General features: G+C 48.0%; 1 protein-coding gene across 1 annotated transcript in view; it reads left to right on the top strand.

Annotated features, from left to right (window-relative positions):
- Window positions 1–13,991: 13,991 nt before the first annotated feature.
- ZFC3H1 (zinc finger C3H1-type containing) overlaps window positions 13,992–17,963 on the top strand; it is a 162,035-nt gene continuing 158,063 nt past the window's right edge. Inside the window, exon 1 of the mRNA XM_073620040.1 lies at window positions 13,992–14,518. Coding sequence (XP_073476141.1) covers window positions 14,143–14,518 — 376 coding nt within the window. The 5' untranslated portion in view covers window positions 13,992–14,142. The remainder of the gene's footprint in view (window positions 14,519–17,963) is intronic.

The following is a 17,963-nucleotide window of genomic DNA, read 5'->3' on the forward strand; positions in this document are numbered from 1 at the left end:
CTCTTACTATCTCCTGTCAGGTCTGCCCTCTCTGACTATCTCCTGTCACATGTCTGCCCTCTTGACTATCTCCTGTCATGTCTGCACTCTCTATCTCCTTTCATGTCTGCCCTCTCTGACTATCTCCTGTCATGTCTGCACTCTCTGACTATCTCCTGTCATGTCTGCACTCTCTGACTATCTCCTGTCAGGTCTGCCCTCTCTGACTATCTCCTGTCATGTCTGCACTCTCTGACTATCTCCTGTCATGTCTGCACTCTCTGACTATCTCCTGTCATGTCTGCACTCTCTGACTATCTCCTGTCAGGTCTGCACTCTCTGACTATCTCCTGTCATGTCTCTACTCTCTGACTATCTCCTGTCAGGTCTGCCCTCTCTGACTATCTCCTGTCACATGTCTGCCCTCTTGACTATCTCCTGTCATGTCTGCACTCTCTGACTATCTCCTGTCACATGTCTGCCCTCTTGACTATCTCCTGTCATGTCTGCACTCTCTGACTATCTCCTGTCATGTCTGCACTCTCTGACTATCTCCTGTCATGTCTGCACTCTCTGACTATCTCCTGTCATGTCTGCACTCTCTGACTATCTCCTGTCAGGTCTGCACTCTCTGACCATCCCCTGTCATGTCTACACTCTCTGACCATCTCCTGTCATGTCTGTACTCTCTGACTATCTCCTGTCAGGCCTGCCCTCTCTGACTATCTCCTGTCACATGTCTGCCCTCTTGACTATCTCCTGTCATGTCTGCACTCTCTGACTATCTCCTGTCATGTCTGTACTCTCTGACTATCTCCTGTCATGTCTGCACTCTCTGACTATCTCCTGTCATGTCTGCACTCTCTGACTATCTCCTGTCATGTCTGCAGTCTCTGACTATCTCCTGTCATGTCTACACTCTCTGACCATCTCCTGTCATGTCTGCACTCTCTGACTATCTCCTGTTAGGTCTGCACTCTCTGACCATCTCCTGTCATGTCTGCACTCTCTGACTATCTCCTGTCATGTCTGCACTCTCTGACTATCTCCTGTCAGGTCTGCACTCTCTGACTATCTCCTGTCATGTCTACACTCTCTGACCATCTCCTGTCATGTCTGCACTCTCTGACCATCTCATGTCATGTCTGCACTCTCTGACTATCTCCTGTCATGTCTGCACTCTCTGACTATCTCCTGTCATGTCTGCACTCTCTGACTATCTCCTGTCATGTCTGCACTCTCTGACCATCTCATGTCATGTCTGCACTCTCTGACCATCTCCTGTCATGTCTGCACTCTCTGACTATCTCCTGTCATGTCTGCACTCTCTATCTCCTGTCATGTCTGCACTCTCTGACTATCTCCTGTCATGTCTGCACTCTCTGACCATCTCATGTCATGTCTGCACTCTCTGACTATCTCCTGTCAGGTCTGCACTCTCTGACTATCTCCTGTCATGTCTACACTCTCTGACCATCTCCTGTCATGTCTGTATTCTCTGACTATCTCCTGTCTTGTCTCCACTCTCTGACTATCTCCTGTCAGGTCTGCCCTCTCTGACTATCTCCTGACACATGTCTGCCCTCTTGACTATCTCCTGTCATGTCTGCACTCTCTGACTATCTCCTGTCATGTCTGTACTCTCTGACTATCTCCTGTCATGTCTGCACTCTCTGACTATCTCCTGTCATGTCTGCAGTCTCTGACTATCTCCTGTCATGTCTACACTCTCTGACCATCTCCTGTCATGTCTGCACTCTCTGACTATCTCCTGTTAGGTCTGCACTCTCTGACCATCTCCTGTCATGTCTGCACTCTCTGACTATCTCCTGTCATGTCTGCACTCTCTGACTATCTCCTGTCAGGTCTGCACTCTCTGACTATCTCCTGTCATGTCTACACTCTCTGACCATCTCCTGTCATGTCTGCACTCTCTGACCATCTCATGTCATGTCTGCACTCTCTGACTATCTCCTGTCATTTCTGCACTCTCTGACTATCTCCTGTCATGTCTGCACTCTCTGACCATCTCATGTCATGTCTGCACTCTCTGACCATCTCCTGTCATGTCTGCACTCTCTGACTATCTCCTGTCATGTCTGCACTCTCTATCTCCTGTCATGTCTGCACTCTCTGACTATCTCCTGTCATGTCTGCACTCTCTGACCATCTCATGTCATGTCTGCACTCTCTGACTATCTCCTGTCAGGTCTGCACTCTCTGACTATCTCCTGTCATGTCTACACTCTCTGACCATCTCCTGTCATGTCTGTATTCTCTGACTATCTCCTGTCTTGTCTCCACTCTCTGACTATCTCCTGTCAGGTCTGCCCTCTCTGACTATCTCCTGACACATGTCTGCCCTCTTGACTATCTCCTGTCATGTCTGCACTCTCTGACTATCTCCTGTCATGTCTGTACTCTCTGACTATCTCCTGTCATGTCTGCACTCTCTGACTATCTCCTGTCATGTCTGCAGTCTCTGACTATCTCCTGTCATGTCTACACTCTCTGACCATCTCCTGTCATGTCTGCACTCTCTGACTATCTCCTGTTAGGTCTGCACTCTCTGACCATCTCCTGTCATGTCTGCACTCTCTGACCATCTCCTGTCATGTCTGCACTCTCTGACTATCTCCTGTCAGGTCTGCACTCTCTGACTATCTCCTGTCATGTCTACACTCTCTGACCATCTCCTGTCATGTCTGCACTCTCTGACCATCTCATGTCATGTCTGCACTCTCTGACTATCTACTGTCATGTCTGCACTCTCTGACTATCTCCTGTCATGTCTGCACTCTCTGACCATCTCATGTCATGTCTGCACTCTCTGACCATCTCCTGTCATGTCTGCACTCTCTGACTATCTCCTGTCATGTCTACACTCTCTGACCATCTCCTGTCATGTCTGTACTCTCTGACTATCTCCTGTCATGTCTGCACTCTCTAAATATCTCCTGTCATGTCTGTACTCTCTGAATATCTCCTGTCATGTCTGCACTCTCTGACTATCTCCTGTCATGTCTGTACTCTCTGACTATCTCCTGTCATGTCTCTACTCTATGACTATCTCCTGTCAGGTCTGCCCTCTCTGACTATCTCCTGTCACATGTCTGCCCTCTTGACTATCTCCTGTCATGTCTGCACTCTCTGACTATCTGCTGTCACATGTCTGCCCTCTTGACTATCTCCTGTCATGTCTGCACTCTCTGACTATCTCCTGTCATGTCTGCACTCTCGGACTATCTCCTGTCATGTCTGCACTCTCTGACTATCTCCTGTCATGTCTGCACTCTCTGACTATCTCCTGTCATGTCTGCACTCTCTGACTATCTCCTGTCAGGTCTGCACTCTGTGACCATCTCCTGTCATGTCTACACTCTCTGACCATCTCCTGTCATGTCTGTACTCTCTGACTATCTCCTGTCTTGTCTCCACTCTCTGACTATCTCCTGTCAGGTCTGCCCTCTCTGACTATCTCCTGTCACATGTCTGCCCTCTTGACTATCTCCTGTCATGTCTGCACTCTCTGACTATCTCCTGTCATGTCTGTACTCTCTGACTATATCCTGTCATGTCTGCACTCTCTGACTATCTCCTGTCATGTCTGCACTCTCTGACTATCTCCTGTCATGTCTGCAGTCTCTGACTATCTCCTGTCATGTCTACACTCTCTGACCATCTCCTGTCATGTCTGCACTCTCTGACTATCTCCTGTTAGGTCTGCACTCTCTGACCATCTCCTGTCATGTCTGCACTCTCTGACTATCTCCTGTCATGTCTGCACTCTCTGACTATCTCCTGTCAGGTCTGCACTCTGTGACCATCTCCTGTCATGTCTACACTCTCTGACCATCTCCTGTCATGTCTGTACTCTCTGACTATCTCCTGTCTTGTCTCCACTCTCTGACTATCTCCTGTCAGGTCTGCCCTCTCTGACTATCTCCTGTCACATGTCTGCCCTCTTGACTATCTCCTGTCATGTCTGCACTCTCTGACTATCTCCTGTCATGTCTGTACTCTCTGACTATCTCCTGTCATGTCTGCACTCTCTGACTATCTCCTGTCATGTCTGCACTCTCTGACTATCTCCTGTCATGTCTGCAGTCTCTGACTATCTCCTGTCATGTCTACACTCTCTGACCATCTCCTGTCATGTCTGCACTCTCTGACTATCTCCTGTTAGGTCTGCACTCTCTGACCATCTCCTGTCATGTCTGCACTCTCTGACCATCTCCTGTCATGTCTGCACTCTCTGACTATCTCCTGTCAGGTCTGCACTCTCTGACTATCTCCTGTCATGTCTACACTCTCTGACCATCTCCTGTCATGTCTGCACTCTCTGACCATCTCATGTCATGTCTGCACTCTCTGACTATCTACTGTCATGTCTGCACTCTCTGACTATCTCCTGTCATGTCTGCACTCTCTGACCATCTCATGTCATGTCTGCACTCTCTGACCATCTCCTGTCATGTCTGCACTCTCTGACTATCTCCTGTCATGTCTACACTCTCTGACCATCTCCTGTCATGTCTGTACTCTCTGACTATCTCCTGTCATGTCTGCACTCTCTGACTATCTCCTGTCATGTCTGTACTCTCTGACTATCTCCTGTCATGTCTGCACTCTCTGACTATCTCCTGTCATGTCTGTACTCTCTGACTATCTCCTGTCATGTCTCTACTCTATGACTATCTCCTGTCAGGTCTGCCCTCTTGACTATCTCCTGTCATGTCTGCACTCTCTTACTATCTCCTGTCACATGTCTGCACTCTCTGACTATCTCCTGTCATGTCTGCACTCTCGGACTATCTCCTGTCATGTCTGCACTCTCTGACTATCTCCTGTCATGTCTGCACTCTCTGACTATCTCCTGTCAGGTCTGCACTCTGTGACCATCTCCTGTCATGTCTACACTCTCTGACCATCTCCTGTCATGTCTGTACTCTCTGACTATCTCCTGTCTTGTCTCCACTCTCTGACTATCTCCTGTCAGGTCTGCCCTCTCTGACTATCTCCTGTCACATGTCTGCCCTCTTGACTATCTCCTGTCATGTCTGCACTCTCTGACTATCTCCTGTCATGTCTGTACTCTCTGACTATCTCCTGTCATGTCTGCACTCTCTGACTATCTCCTGTCATGTCTGCACTCTCTGACTATCTCCTGTCATGTCTGCAGTCTCTGACTATCTCCTGTCATGTCTACACTCTCTGACCATCTCCTGTCATGTCTGCACTCTCTAACTATCTCCTGTTAGGTCTGCACTCTCTGACCATCTCCTGTCATGTCTGCACTCTCTGACTATCTCCTGTCATGTCTGCACTCTCTGACTATCTCCTGTCAGGTCTGCACTCTCTGACTATCTCCTGTCATGTCTACACTCTCTGACCATCTCCTGTCATGTCTGCACTCTCTGACCATCTCATGTCATGTCTGCACTCTCTGACTATCTACTGTCATGTCTGCACTCTCTGACTATCTCCTGTCATGTCTGCACTCTCTGACCATCTCATGTCATGTCTGCACTCTCTGACCATCTCCTGTCATGTCTGCACTCTCTGACTATCTCCTGTCATGTCTACACTCTCTGACCATCTCCTGTCATGTCTGCACTCTCTAACTATATCCTGTCATGTCTGCACTCTCTGACTATCTCCTGTCATGTCTGCACTCTCTGACTATCTCCTGTCATGTCTGCACTCTCTGACTACCCCCTGTCACATGTCTGCACTCTCTGACTATCTCCTGTCATGTCTGCACTCTCTGACTATCTCCTGTCATGTCTGCACTCTCTGACTATCTCCTGTCATGTCTGTACTCTCTGACTATCTCCTGTCATGTCTGCACTCAATATCTTATGTCATGTCTCCACTCTCTGACTATCTCCTGTCAGGTCTGCACTCTCTGACTATCTCCTGTCATGTCTGCACTCTCTGACTATCTCCTGTCATGTCTGCACTCTCTGAATATCTCCTGTCATGTCTGTACTCTCTGACTATCTCCTGTCATGTCTGCACTCTCTGACTATCTCCTGTCATGTCTGCACTCTCTGACTATCTCCTGTCATGTCTGCACTCTCTGACTATCTCCTGTCATGTCTGCACTCTCTGACTATCTCCTGTCATGTCTGCACTCTCTGACTATCTCCTGTCATGTCTGCACTCTCTGATTATCTCCTGTCATGTCTGCACTCTCTGACTATCTCCTGTCATGTCTGCACTCTCTGACTACCCCCTGTCACATGTCTGCACTCTCTGACTATCTCCTGTCATGTCTGCACTCTCTGATTATCTCCTGTCATGTCTGCACTCTCTGACTATCTCCTGTCATGTCTGCACTCAATATCTCATGTCATGTCTCCACTCTCTGACTATCTCCTGTCATGTCTGCACTCTCTGACTACCCCCTGTCACATGTCTGCACTCTCTGACTATCTCCTGTCATGTCTGCACTCTCTGACTATCTCCTGTCATGTCTGCACTCTCTGACTACCCCCTGTCACAAGTCTGCACTCTCTGACTATCTCCTGTCATGTCTGCACTCTCTGACTATCTCCTGTCATGTCTGCACTCTCTGACTATCTCCTGTCATGTCTGTACTCTCTGACTATCTCCTGTCATGTCTGCACTCAATATCTCCTGTCATGTCTGCCCTCTCTGACTATCTCCTGTGACATGTCTGCCCTCTCTGACTATCTCCTGTCACATGTCTGCCCTCTTGACTATCTCCTGTCACATGTCTGCCCTCTTGACTATCTCCTGTCATGTCTGCCCTCTCTGACTATCTCCTGTCACATGTCTGCCCTCTTGACTATCTCCTCTCATGTCTGCACTCTCTGACTATCTCCTGTCATGTCTGCCCTCTCTATCTCCTGTCATGTCTGCACTCTCTGACTATCTCCTGTCATGTCTGCACTCTCTGACTATCTCCTGTCATGTCTGCCCTCTCTGACTATCTCCTGTCATGTCTGCACTCTCTGACTATCTCCTGTCATGTCTGTACTCTCTGACTATATCCTGTCATGTCTGCACTCTCTGACTATCTCCTGTCATGTCTGCACTCTCTGACTATCTCCTGTCATGTCTGCAGTCTCTGACTATCTCCTGTCATGTCTACACTCTCTGACCATCTCCTGTCATGTCTGCACTCTCTGACTATCTCCTGTTAGGTCTGCACTCTCTGACCATCTCCTGTCATGTCTGCACTCTCTGACTATCTCCTGTCATGTCTGCACTCTCTGACTATCTCCTGTCAGGTCTGCACTCTGTGACCATCTCCTGTCATGTCTACACTCTCTGACCATCTCCTGTCATGTCTGTACTCTCTGACTATCTCCTGTCTTGTCTCCACTCTCTGACTATCTCCTGTCAGGTCTGCCCTCTCTGACTATCTCCTGTCACATGTCTGCCCTCTTGACTATCTCCTGTCATGTCTGCACTCTCTGACTATCTCCTGTCATGTCTGTACTCTCTGACTATCTCCTGTCATGTCTGCACTCTCTGACTATCTCCTGTCATGTCTGCACTCTCTGACTATCTCCTGTCATGTCTGCAGTCTCTGACTATCTCCTGTCATGTCTACACTCTCTGACCATCTCCTGTCATGTCTGCACTCTCTGACTATCTCCTGTTAGGTCTGCACTCTCTGACCATCTCCTGTCATGTCTGCACTCTCTGACCATCTCCTGTCATGTCTGCACTCTCTGACTATCTCCTGTCAGGTCTGCACTCTCTGACTATCTCCTGTCATGTCTACACTCTCTGACCATCTCCTGTCATGTCTGCACTCTCTGACCATCTCATGTCATGTCTGCACTCTCTGACTATCTACTGTCATGTCTGCACTCTCTGACTATCTCCTGTCATGTCTGCACTCTCTGACCATCTCATGTCATGTCTGCACTCTCTGACCATCTCCTGTCATGTCTGCACTCTCTGACTATCTCCTGTCATGTCTACACTCTCTGACCATCTCCTGTCATGTCTGTACTCTCTGACTATCTCCTGTCATGTCTGCACTCTCTGACTATCTCCTGTCATGTCTGTACTCTCTGACTATCTCCTGTCATGTCTGCACTCTCTGACTATCTCCTGTCATGTCTGTACTCTCTGACTATCTCCTGTCATGTCTCTACTCTATGACTATCTCCTGTCAGGTCTGCCCTCTTGACTATCTCCTGTCATGTCTGCACTCTCTTACTATCTCCTGTCACATGTCTGCACTCTCTGACTATCTCCTGTCATGTCTGCACTCTCGGACTATCTCCTGTCATGTCTGCACTCTCTGACTATCTCCTGTCATGTCTGCACTCTCTGACTATCTCCTGTCAGGTCTGCACTCTGTGACCATCTCCTGTCATGTCTACACTCTCTGACCATCTCCTGTCATGTCTGTACTCTCTGACTATCTCCTGTCTTGTCTCCACTCTCTGACTATCTCCTGTCAGGTCTGCCCTCTCTGACTATCTCCTGTCACATGTCTGCCCTCTTGACTATCTCCTGTCATGTCTGCACTCTCTGACTATCTCCTGTCATGTCTGTACTCTCTGACTATCTCCTGTCATGTCTGCACTCTCTGACTATCTCCTGTCATGTCTGCACTCTCTGACTATCTCCTGTCATGTCTGCAGTCTCTGACTATCTCCTGTCATGTCTACACTCTCTGACCATCTCCTGTCATGTCTGCACTCTCTAACTATCTCCTGTTAGGTCTGCACTCTCTGACCATCTCCTGTCATGTCTGCACTCTCTGACTATCTCCTGTCATGTCTGCACTCTCTGACTATCTCCTGTCAGGTCTGCACTCTCTGACTATCTCCTGTCATGTCTACACTCTCTGACCATCTCCTGTCATGTCTGCACTCTCTGACCATCTCATGTCATGTCTGCACTCTCTGACTATCTACTGTCATGTCTGCACTCTCTGACTATCTCCTGTCATGTCTGCACTCTCTGACCATCTCATGTCATGTCTGCACTCTCTGACCATCTCCTGTCATGTCTGCACTCTCTGACTATCTCCTGTCATGTCTACACTCTCTGACCATCTCCTGTCATGTCTGCACTCTCTAACTATATCCTGTCATGTCTGCACTCTCTGACTATCTCCTGTCATGTCTGCACTCTCTGACTATCTCCTGTCATGTCTGCACTCTCTGACTACCCCCTGTCACATGTCTGCACTCTCTGACTATCTCCTGTCATGTCTGCACTCTCTGACTATCTCCTGTCATGTCTGCACTCTCTGACTATCTCCTGTCATGTCTGTACTCTCTGACTATCTCCTGTCATGTCTGCACTCAATATCTTATGTCATGTCTCCACTCTCTGACTATCTCCTGTCAGGTCTGCACTCTCTGACTATCTCCTGTCATGTCTGCACTCTCTGACTATCTCCTGTCATGTCTGCACTCTCTGAATATCTCCTGTCATGTCTGTACTCTCTGACTATCTCCTGTCATGTCTGCACTCTCTGACTATCTCCTGTCATGTCTGCACTCTCTGACTATCTCCTGTCATGTCTGCACTCTCTGACTATCTCCTGTCATGTCTGCACTCTCTGACTATCTCCTGTCATGTCTGCACTCTCTGACTATCTCCTGTCATGTCTGCACTCTCTGATTATCTCCTGTCATGTCTGCACTCTCTGACTATCTCCTGTCATGTCTGCACTCTCTGACTACCCCCTGTCACATGTCTGCACTCTCTGACTATCTCCTGTCATGTCTGCACTCTCTGATTATCTCCTGTCATGTCTGCACTCTCTGACTATCTCCTGTCATGTCTGCACTCAATATCTCATGTCATGTCTCCACTCTCTGACTATCTCCTGTCATGTCTGCACTCTCTGACTACCCCCTGTCACATGTCTGCACTCTCTGACTATCTCCTGTCATGTCTGCACTCTCTGACTATCTCCTGTCATGTCTGCACTCTCTGACTACCCCCTGTCACAAGTCTGCACTCTCTGACTATCTCCTGTCATGTCTGCACTCTCTGACTATCTCCTGTCATGTCTGCACTCTCTGACTATCTCCTGTCATGTCTGTACTCTCTGACTATCTCCTGTCATGTCTACACTCTCTGACCATCTCCTGTCATGTCTGCACTCTCTGACTATCTCCTGTTAGGTCTGCACTCTCTGACCATCTCCTGTCATGTCTGCACTCTCTGACTATCTCCTGTCATGTCTGCACTCTCTGACTATCTCCTGTCAGGTCTGCACTCTCTGACTATCTCCTGTCATGTCTACACTCTCTGACCATCTCCTGTCATGTCTGCACTCTCTGACCATCTCATGTCATGTCTGCACTCTCTGACTATCTCCTGTCATGTCTGCACTCTCTGACTATCTCCTGTCATGTCTGCACTCTCTGACCATCTCATGTCATGTCTGCACTCTCTGACCATCTCCTGTCATGTCTGCACTCTCTGACTATCTCCTGTCATGTCTGCACTCTCTATCTCCTGTCATGTCTGCACTCTCTGACTATCTCCTGTCATGTCTGCACTCTCTGACCATCTCATGTCATGTCTGCACTCTCTGACTATCTCCTGTCAGGTCTGCACTCTCTGACTATCTCCTGTCATGTCTACACTCTCTGACCATCTCCTGTCATGTCTGTATTCTCTGACTATCTCCTGTCTTGTCTCCACTCTCTGACTATCTCCTGTCAGGTCTGCCCTCTCTGACTATCTCCTGACACATGTCTGCCCTCTTGACTATCTCCTGTCATGTCTGCACTCTCTGACTATCTCCTGTCATGTCTGTACTCTCTGACTATCTCCTGTCATGTCTGCACTCTCTGACTATCTCCTGTCATGTCTGCAGTCTCTGACTATCTCCTGTCATGTCTACACTCTCTGACCATCTCCTGTCATGTCTGCACTCTCTGACTATCTCCTGTTAGGTCTGCACTCTCTGACCATCTCCTGTCATGTCTGCACTCTCTGACCATCTCCTGTCATGTCTGCACTCTCTGACTATCTCCTGTCAGGTCTGCACTCTCTGACTATCTCCTGTCATGTCTACACTCTCTGACCATCTCCTGTCATGTCTGCACTCTCTGACCATCTCATGTCATGTCTGCACTCTCTGACTATCTACTGTCATGTCTGCACTCTCTGACTATCTCCTGTCATGTCTGCACTCTCTGACCATCTCATGTCATGTCTGCACTCTCTGACCATCTCCTGTCATGTCTGCACTCTCTGACTATCTCCTGTCATGTCTACACTCTCTGACCATCTCCTGTCATGTCTGTACTCTCTGACTATCTCCTGTCATGTCTGCACTCTCTAAATATCTCCTGTCATGTCTGTACTCTCTGAATATCTCCTGTCATGTCTGCACTCTCTGACTATCTCCTGTCATGTCTGTACTCTCTGACTATCTCCTGTCATGTCTCTACTCTATGACTATCTCCTGTCAGGTCTGCCCTCTCTGACTATCTCCTGTCACATGTCTGCCCTCTTGACTATCTCCTGTCATGTCTGCACTCTCTGACTATCTCCTGTCACATGTCTGCCCTCTTGACTATCTCCTGTCATGTCTGCACTCTCTGACTATCTCCTGTCATGTCTGCACTCTCGGACTATCTCCTGTCATGTCTGCACTCTCTGACTATCTCCTGTCATGTCTGCACTCTCTGACTATCTCCTGTCATGTCTGCACTCTCTGACTATCTCCTGTCAGGTCTGCACTCTGTGACCATCTCCTGTCATGTCTACACTCTCTGACCATCTCCTGTCATGTCTGTACTCTCTGACTATCTCCTGTCTTGTCTCCACTCTCTGACTATCTCCTGTCAGGTCTGCCCTCTCTGACTATCTCCTGTCACATGTCTGCCCTCTTGACTATCTCCTGTCATGTCTGCACTCTCTGACTATCTCCTGTCATGTCTGTACTCTCTGACTATATCCTGTCATGTCTGCACTCTCTGACTATCTCCTGTCATGTCTGCACTCTCTGACTATCTCCTGTCATGTCTGCAGTCTCTGACTATCTCCTGTCATGTCTACACTCTCTGACCATCTCCTGTCATGTCTGCACTCTCTGACTATCTCCTGTTAGGTCTGCACTCTCTGACCATCTCCTGTCATGTCTGCACTCTCTGACTATCTCCTGTCATGTCTGCACTCTCTGACTATCTCCTGTCAGGTCTGCACTCTGTGACCATCTCCTGTCATGTCTACACTCTCTGACCATCTCCTGTCATGTCTGTACTCTCTGACTATCTCCTGTCTTGTCTCCACTCTCTGACTATCTCCTGTCAGGTCTGCCCTCTCTGACTATCTCCTGTCACATGTCTGCCCTCTTGACTATCTCCTGTCATGTCTGCACTCTCTGACTATCTCCTGTCATGTCTGTACTCTCTGACTATCTCCTGTCATGTCTGCACTCTCTGACTATCTCCTGTCATGTCTGCACTCTCTGACTATCTCCTGTCATGTCTGCAGTCTCTGACTATCTCCTGTCATGTCTACACTCTCTGACCATCTCCTGTCATGTCTGCACTCTCTGACTATCTCCTGTTAGGTCTGCACTCTCTGACCATCTCCTGTCATGTCTGCACTCTCTGACCATCTCCTGTCATGTCTGCACTCTCTGACTATCTCCTGTCAGGTCTGCACTCTCTGACTATCTCCTGTCATGTCTACACTCTCTGACCATCTCCTGTCATGTCTGCACTCTCTGACCATCTCATGTCATGTCTGCACTCTCTGACTATCTACTGTCATGTCTGCACTCTCTGACTATCTCCTGTCATGTCTGCACTCTCTGACCATCTCATGTCATGTCTGCACTCTCTGACCATCTCCTGTCATGTCTGCACTCTCTGACTATCTCCTGTCATGTCTACACTCTCTGACCATCTCCTGTCATGTCTGTACTCTCTGACTATCTCCTGTCATGTCTGCACTCTCTGACTATCTCCTGTCATGTCTGTACTCTCTGACTATCTCCTGTCATGTCTGCACTCTCTGACTATCTCCTGTCATGTCTGTACTCTCTGACTATCTCCTGTCATGTCTCTACTCTATGACTATCTCCTGTCAGGTCTGCCCTCTTGACTATCTCCTGTCATGTCTGCACTCTCTGACTATCTCCTGTCATGTCTGCAGTCTGACTATCTCCTGTCATGTCTACACTCTCTGACCATCTCCTGTCATGTCTGCACTCTCTGACTATCTCCTGTTAGGTCTGCACTCTCTGACCATCTCCTGTCATGTCTGCACTCTCTGACTATCTCCTGTCATGTCTGCACTCTCTGACTATCTCCTGTTAGGTCTGCACTCTCTGACTATCTCCTGTCATGTCTACACTCTCTGACCATCTCCTGTCATGTCTGCACTCTCTGACCATCTCATGTCATGTCTGCACTCTCTATCTCCTGTCATGTCTGCACTCTGACCATCTCATGTCATGTCTACACTCTCTGACCATCTCCTGTCATGTCTGCACTCTCTGACCATCTCATGTCATGTCTGCAATCCGTGATTGTAAATATCAAGGGCTGATATTGACTTTGCTGTGATATTGATATTGCTGTGTTGACTTTTTAAATTTAAATTAAGCAAATTATTTTGTTATAGGTATTGTCAGTGTTTCAATATCATGTTTATACTGTTCAAATATTCATTGTGTTAGTTTTCAATAGGAGTTCTGTAATTTCTCAGGTTGCCAGTAAAAAATGTGCGCCGTCAGTAAATGCTCCATGTTTTGTCAGTAAAAAATACTGCGGGAGGTTGGCAACCCTGTCTCTGACTATCTCCTGTCGTGTCTGCACTCTCTATCTCCAAGCTGTCAGGTTTTGTTGTATTAGTACATTGAATGTTCTGTGTGGTTCTTTAGTGCTTTCAGGGGCCAGAAAGTTGCTCAGCCCTGATAGAAGCCGCTCTCCCACACTGTCATCTCTACATTCTAATCGTATAGTCCTCCTTATACATTAATGGGGAGGACACCGTGTCACGTGATCTCCGTAGATTCCTCCGCTGTATTTCTGAACGCGGTGACGTCAGTCGTTGTCGGAACTCTCGCGAGATGTCTGATGTAGTGTGGCCTGGCTCTCCCAGGTTCCTGTAGTAGAAGGAGAAGTGGATTATTAGACTGGAGGCGGACTCAGTCTCGGTGTACCGCGGCCCTGACCACCGACAGCCATGTCCGTGACGGCTGCCCGGCCTTCTTCTCCCCGGGAGGAAGGCGAGCTGGAGGATGGCGAGCTGAGCGACGACAGCGTGCGACCAGAGAGCCCTCGGCACGTCCGGCACCGGGCACCTAGCAGCCGAGGGCCCCCGCGTCCCCCCTACAGGTCCCGTCCGCAGAGACCCCCGCATGGTTACCGCCCGCCACCACGAATTTCACAGCCGCCGCCAACTTCCAGGCCCTCGTTCTGGGAGCGCAGCTATGACACGCTGGGCCGCTTCCGTTCACGGGGGAGAGGCGGAAGGTTCTGGGACCGGGAGTGGGGGGAGCGAGTGATCAAACCGGGAGGAGCGAGACCGGGCAGCTGGAGAGCACCGTCCCCACGGAAACGTATCCTTACTGAAGTTCAGCAATGGGATGGGGGGGATCGGGTTCATGTGCATGCATCCATCCTTGATGTAACATTGTGTAATATAATAACTTCTCTACTATGGGGAAGAGGCCTTGTCATCACTGATCACAAGATCATCTAGTGTTATAGGGCAATAGAGAGTCCTGGGTGGAACATAATACTTTCCCTACTATGGGGAAGAGGCCTTGTCATCACTGATCACAGGATCATGTAGTGTTATAGGGCAATAGAGAGTCCTGGGTGGAACATAATACTTTCCCTACTATGGGGAAGAGGCCTTGTCATCACTGATCACAGGATCATGTAGTGTTATAGGGCAATAGAGAGTCCTGGGTGGAACATAATACATTCCCTACTATGGTGAAGAGGCCTTGTCATCACTGATCACAGGATCATGTAGTGTTATAGGGCAATAGAGAGTCCTGGGTGGAACATAATACTTTCCTTTCTATGGGGAAGAGGCCTTGTCATCTCTGATCACAGGATCATGTAGTGTTATAGGGCAATAGAGAGTCCTGGGTGGAACATAATACTTTCCCTACTATGGGGAAGAGGCCTTGTCATCACTGATCACAGGATCATGTAGTGTTATAGGGCAATAGAGAGTCCTGGGTGGAACATAATACTTTCCCTACTATGGGGAAGAGGCCTTGTCATCACTGATCACAGGATCATGTAGTGTTATAGGGCAATAGAGAGTCCTGGGTGGAACATAATACATTCCCTACTATGGTGAAGAGGCCTTGTCATCACTGATCACAGGATCATGTAGTGTTATAGGGCAATAGAGAGTCCTGGGTGGAACATAATACTTTCCTTTCTATGGGGAAGAGGCCTTGTCATCTCTGATCACAGGATCATGTAGTGTTATAGGGCAATAGAGAGTCCTGGGTGGAACATAATACATTCCCTACTATGGTGAAGAGGCCTTGTCATCACCGATCACAGGATCATCTAGTGTTATAAGGCAATAGAGAGTCCTGGGTGGAACATAATACCTTGCCATCAGTGATCATGTAGTGTTATAGGCTGACGGCAGGACCTTGTGTGCAAAGCAAAACATAGATGATGCAATGGTTGCAGGAAAGAATATTGCTTTATTTCCCTCCTACACATTCGGTGTTCTTGGGGAACTTCATCCTGAAGCTCTTTAGTGTTCTGCCAGTGGGATGCCATCCCTGCTGGCAGAACACAATGACTGCTGCTCGTGGCTATAGCCGCCGGCAGTGAACACATGCAAAAAAAACCCAAAAGGCTGGTTGTAATAGTCAATCACCTTCTGTACAACCAGCCTGCCCATAGATGGATTGAATCTCATCCTGTCCCTGCTGAACTTGCTGAAATTCAGTCCATCTATGGGTGGTTTAACAGAGAGATCCCTGGGTTGAACATGCCTTCCTTACGAAGAGGAAGAGGTCTTGTCACCACACACGATTGAACAGAGGATCATGTAGTGTTATAGGGTGATGGGCATGACCTTGTATTACAAGCCATAGATGATGCAATTTTCAACCCATGATTGCAGGAAAGAAAATTGCTCAATTCCCCCATCAAAAGTCAGTGTTGATGGGGAAATTGAGCAATTTTCTTTCCTGCAATCACGGGTTGAAAATTGCATCATCTATGGCTGCAATACCTCCCACAGAGCGCTCCTGTTCTGCCGGTGGGGAGCCCAGCCAGCACAGCACAGCACAATGACTACTGCTAGCTACTGTAGCCACTGGCAGTAGTCACATGCAAAAATCTGACAGGCTGGCTGTTCTAAAGTCGATCAATGGATTAACTTCAGTACAACCTGCCTATAGATGGATCGAATCTTTGCTGGTTTGCTGAACCTGCAGAAATTCCATGCATATATAACATTTGGAGAGCTGTGTGTGAAACATAATACCTTTCCTGATATGGGAAAGAGGCCCTGTTCCCATACATCAATGCTCAGAGGTTCAAGTAGTACACGGCAATGGAGAGCCTTGGGTTGAACGTAATGTTTCCTACTAGGGGGAATAGGTCCTGCCACCACAAATCGCAACACATTGAAGGCTTTTTTCAAATTGGTTGATTTCATGTGTGGCCCATGCAGGGTCTTGTTTTGTCTGCACAGGTGTTGGGAACATCCCTGTGCTGGCAGTTCATTTGTCTGTTGGAACCCATCTGCTGCATGGATACAGCTGATGTCCCAATATGACATCCGTGCTGGTGCATGGCCCTGAATGCACCCTGGGTGAGTTTGGGAGCCCGCACGTACATGGATGTCATATTTGGCTGCAGCAGTTGCATCTCTGTAGACAACAATAGAACTGCCAGCGTGGGGATACATGCAACGGCCGTGCATCCTCATGATGGCAAAACACAGTCCTTTATAGGGCACACAGGTAATTGCCCCATGTAAATGAGGCTTAAGGCACTTTTAACATGAGTGGCAGACCTTTTTTTTCAGAGTCAGTTGTACCGCTGTTTGCGTACGACAGCTAAGGCGGCCCCTGATCCTTCTCTTCTTGGATCCCCGTTGGGGCTGTCTGCACCTCTTCTTGGTGTGCCATCATAAGAAGCTGCTTCCTATTTTGGCACACCTGCTGACTCGCTCCCAAGCTGCTGCCTGCATCTAGAGATGTTTGGCCCCTGGCTCTGCTGCTCGATGCACAGAATGCATTCAGGTAAAACATGTTTAGGCTAATGCGAAACCCTAATGCAGACACAACATGTAATCTGTGTTAATTGTTAATAGTGTAAGAATAATAATTTTTTGGGTTTAATAACACATTACGTTTTTTTTTTTTTTTTTCCTGTAGGTTTTTACATATCCTTACATTTAGTGGTTATCTTGTCTAGGTATAGCGTATTGTTTTTTTTGTTGACAGCAGTCACAATTTAAAAGAGGACAGACTGTTCAGCCCATCGGGTGCCAGAATAAATGCACAAGCACTCTGCAAACTCATCTTTATGCTGTGACCCACTAAATTGTATGCAGGCGGTTGTCTTTGTTGGCTCTCATTCTGCACTCTGTTAGTTTTATTCTACCCTGCTATGTGCTAAAAAAATTCCCTGACAGGCAAGGTCACCATAACGGGCACTGCAGGTTTATAAGCCAGTTATTTACAGGTTCTCGTGCCAGTACACAATCTTTCTTTGTAAAGGAACATACAATATACTGTATTTTTTTTCTATAGGACAGTTGACAGGTGGAGGTGTTATGTTTGAAACGCACTGTAAGTCAGTTTTTGGCATCTGCTAAAGAAAATGGTAATTGGTTGAAAGGGTTAGAATTTGAGAGCCATAAGAGCCAGGATCTGTTTGTGACTATGAAAAGAAACTACTTAAAAGAAGGGAGGCTTTTCAGTAGTTTGTGGGAGGAGCATTATTTCTGTGATTTTTACAAAGGGGGGAAAAAAAAAAATTGAGACAGCTGAAAAAATACTGAGTGTC

The sequence above is a fragment of the Aquarana catesbeiana genome, linkage group LG03 (assembly GCF_042186555.1).
Source record: "Aquarana catesbeiana isolate 2022-GZ linkage group LG03, ASM4218655v1, whole genome shotgun sequence".
Classification (NCBI taxonomy): domain Eukaryota; kingdom Metazoa; phylum Chordata; class Amphibia; order Anura; family Ranidae; genus Aquarana; species Aquarana catesbeiana.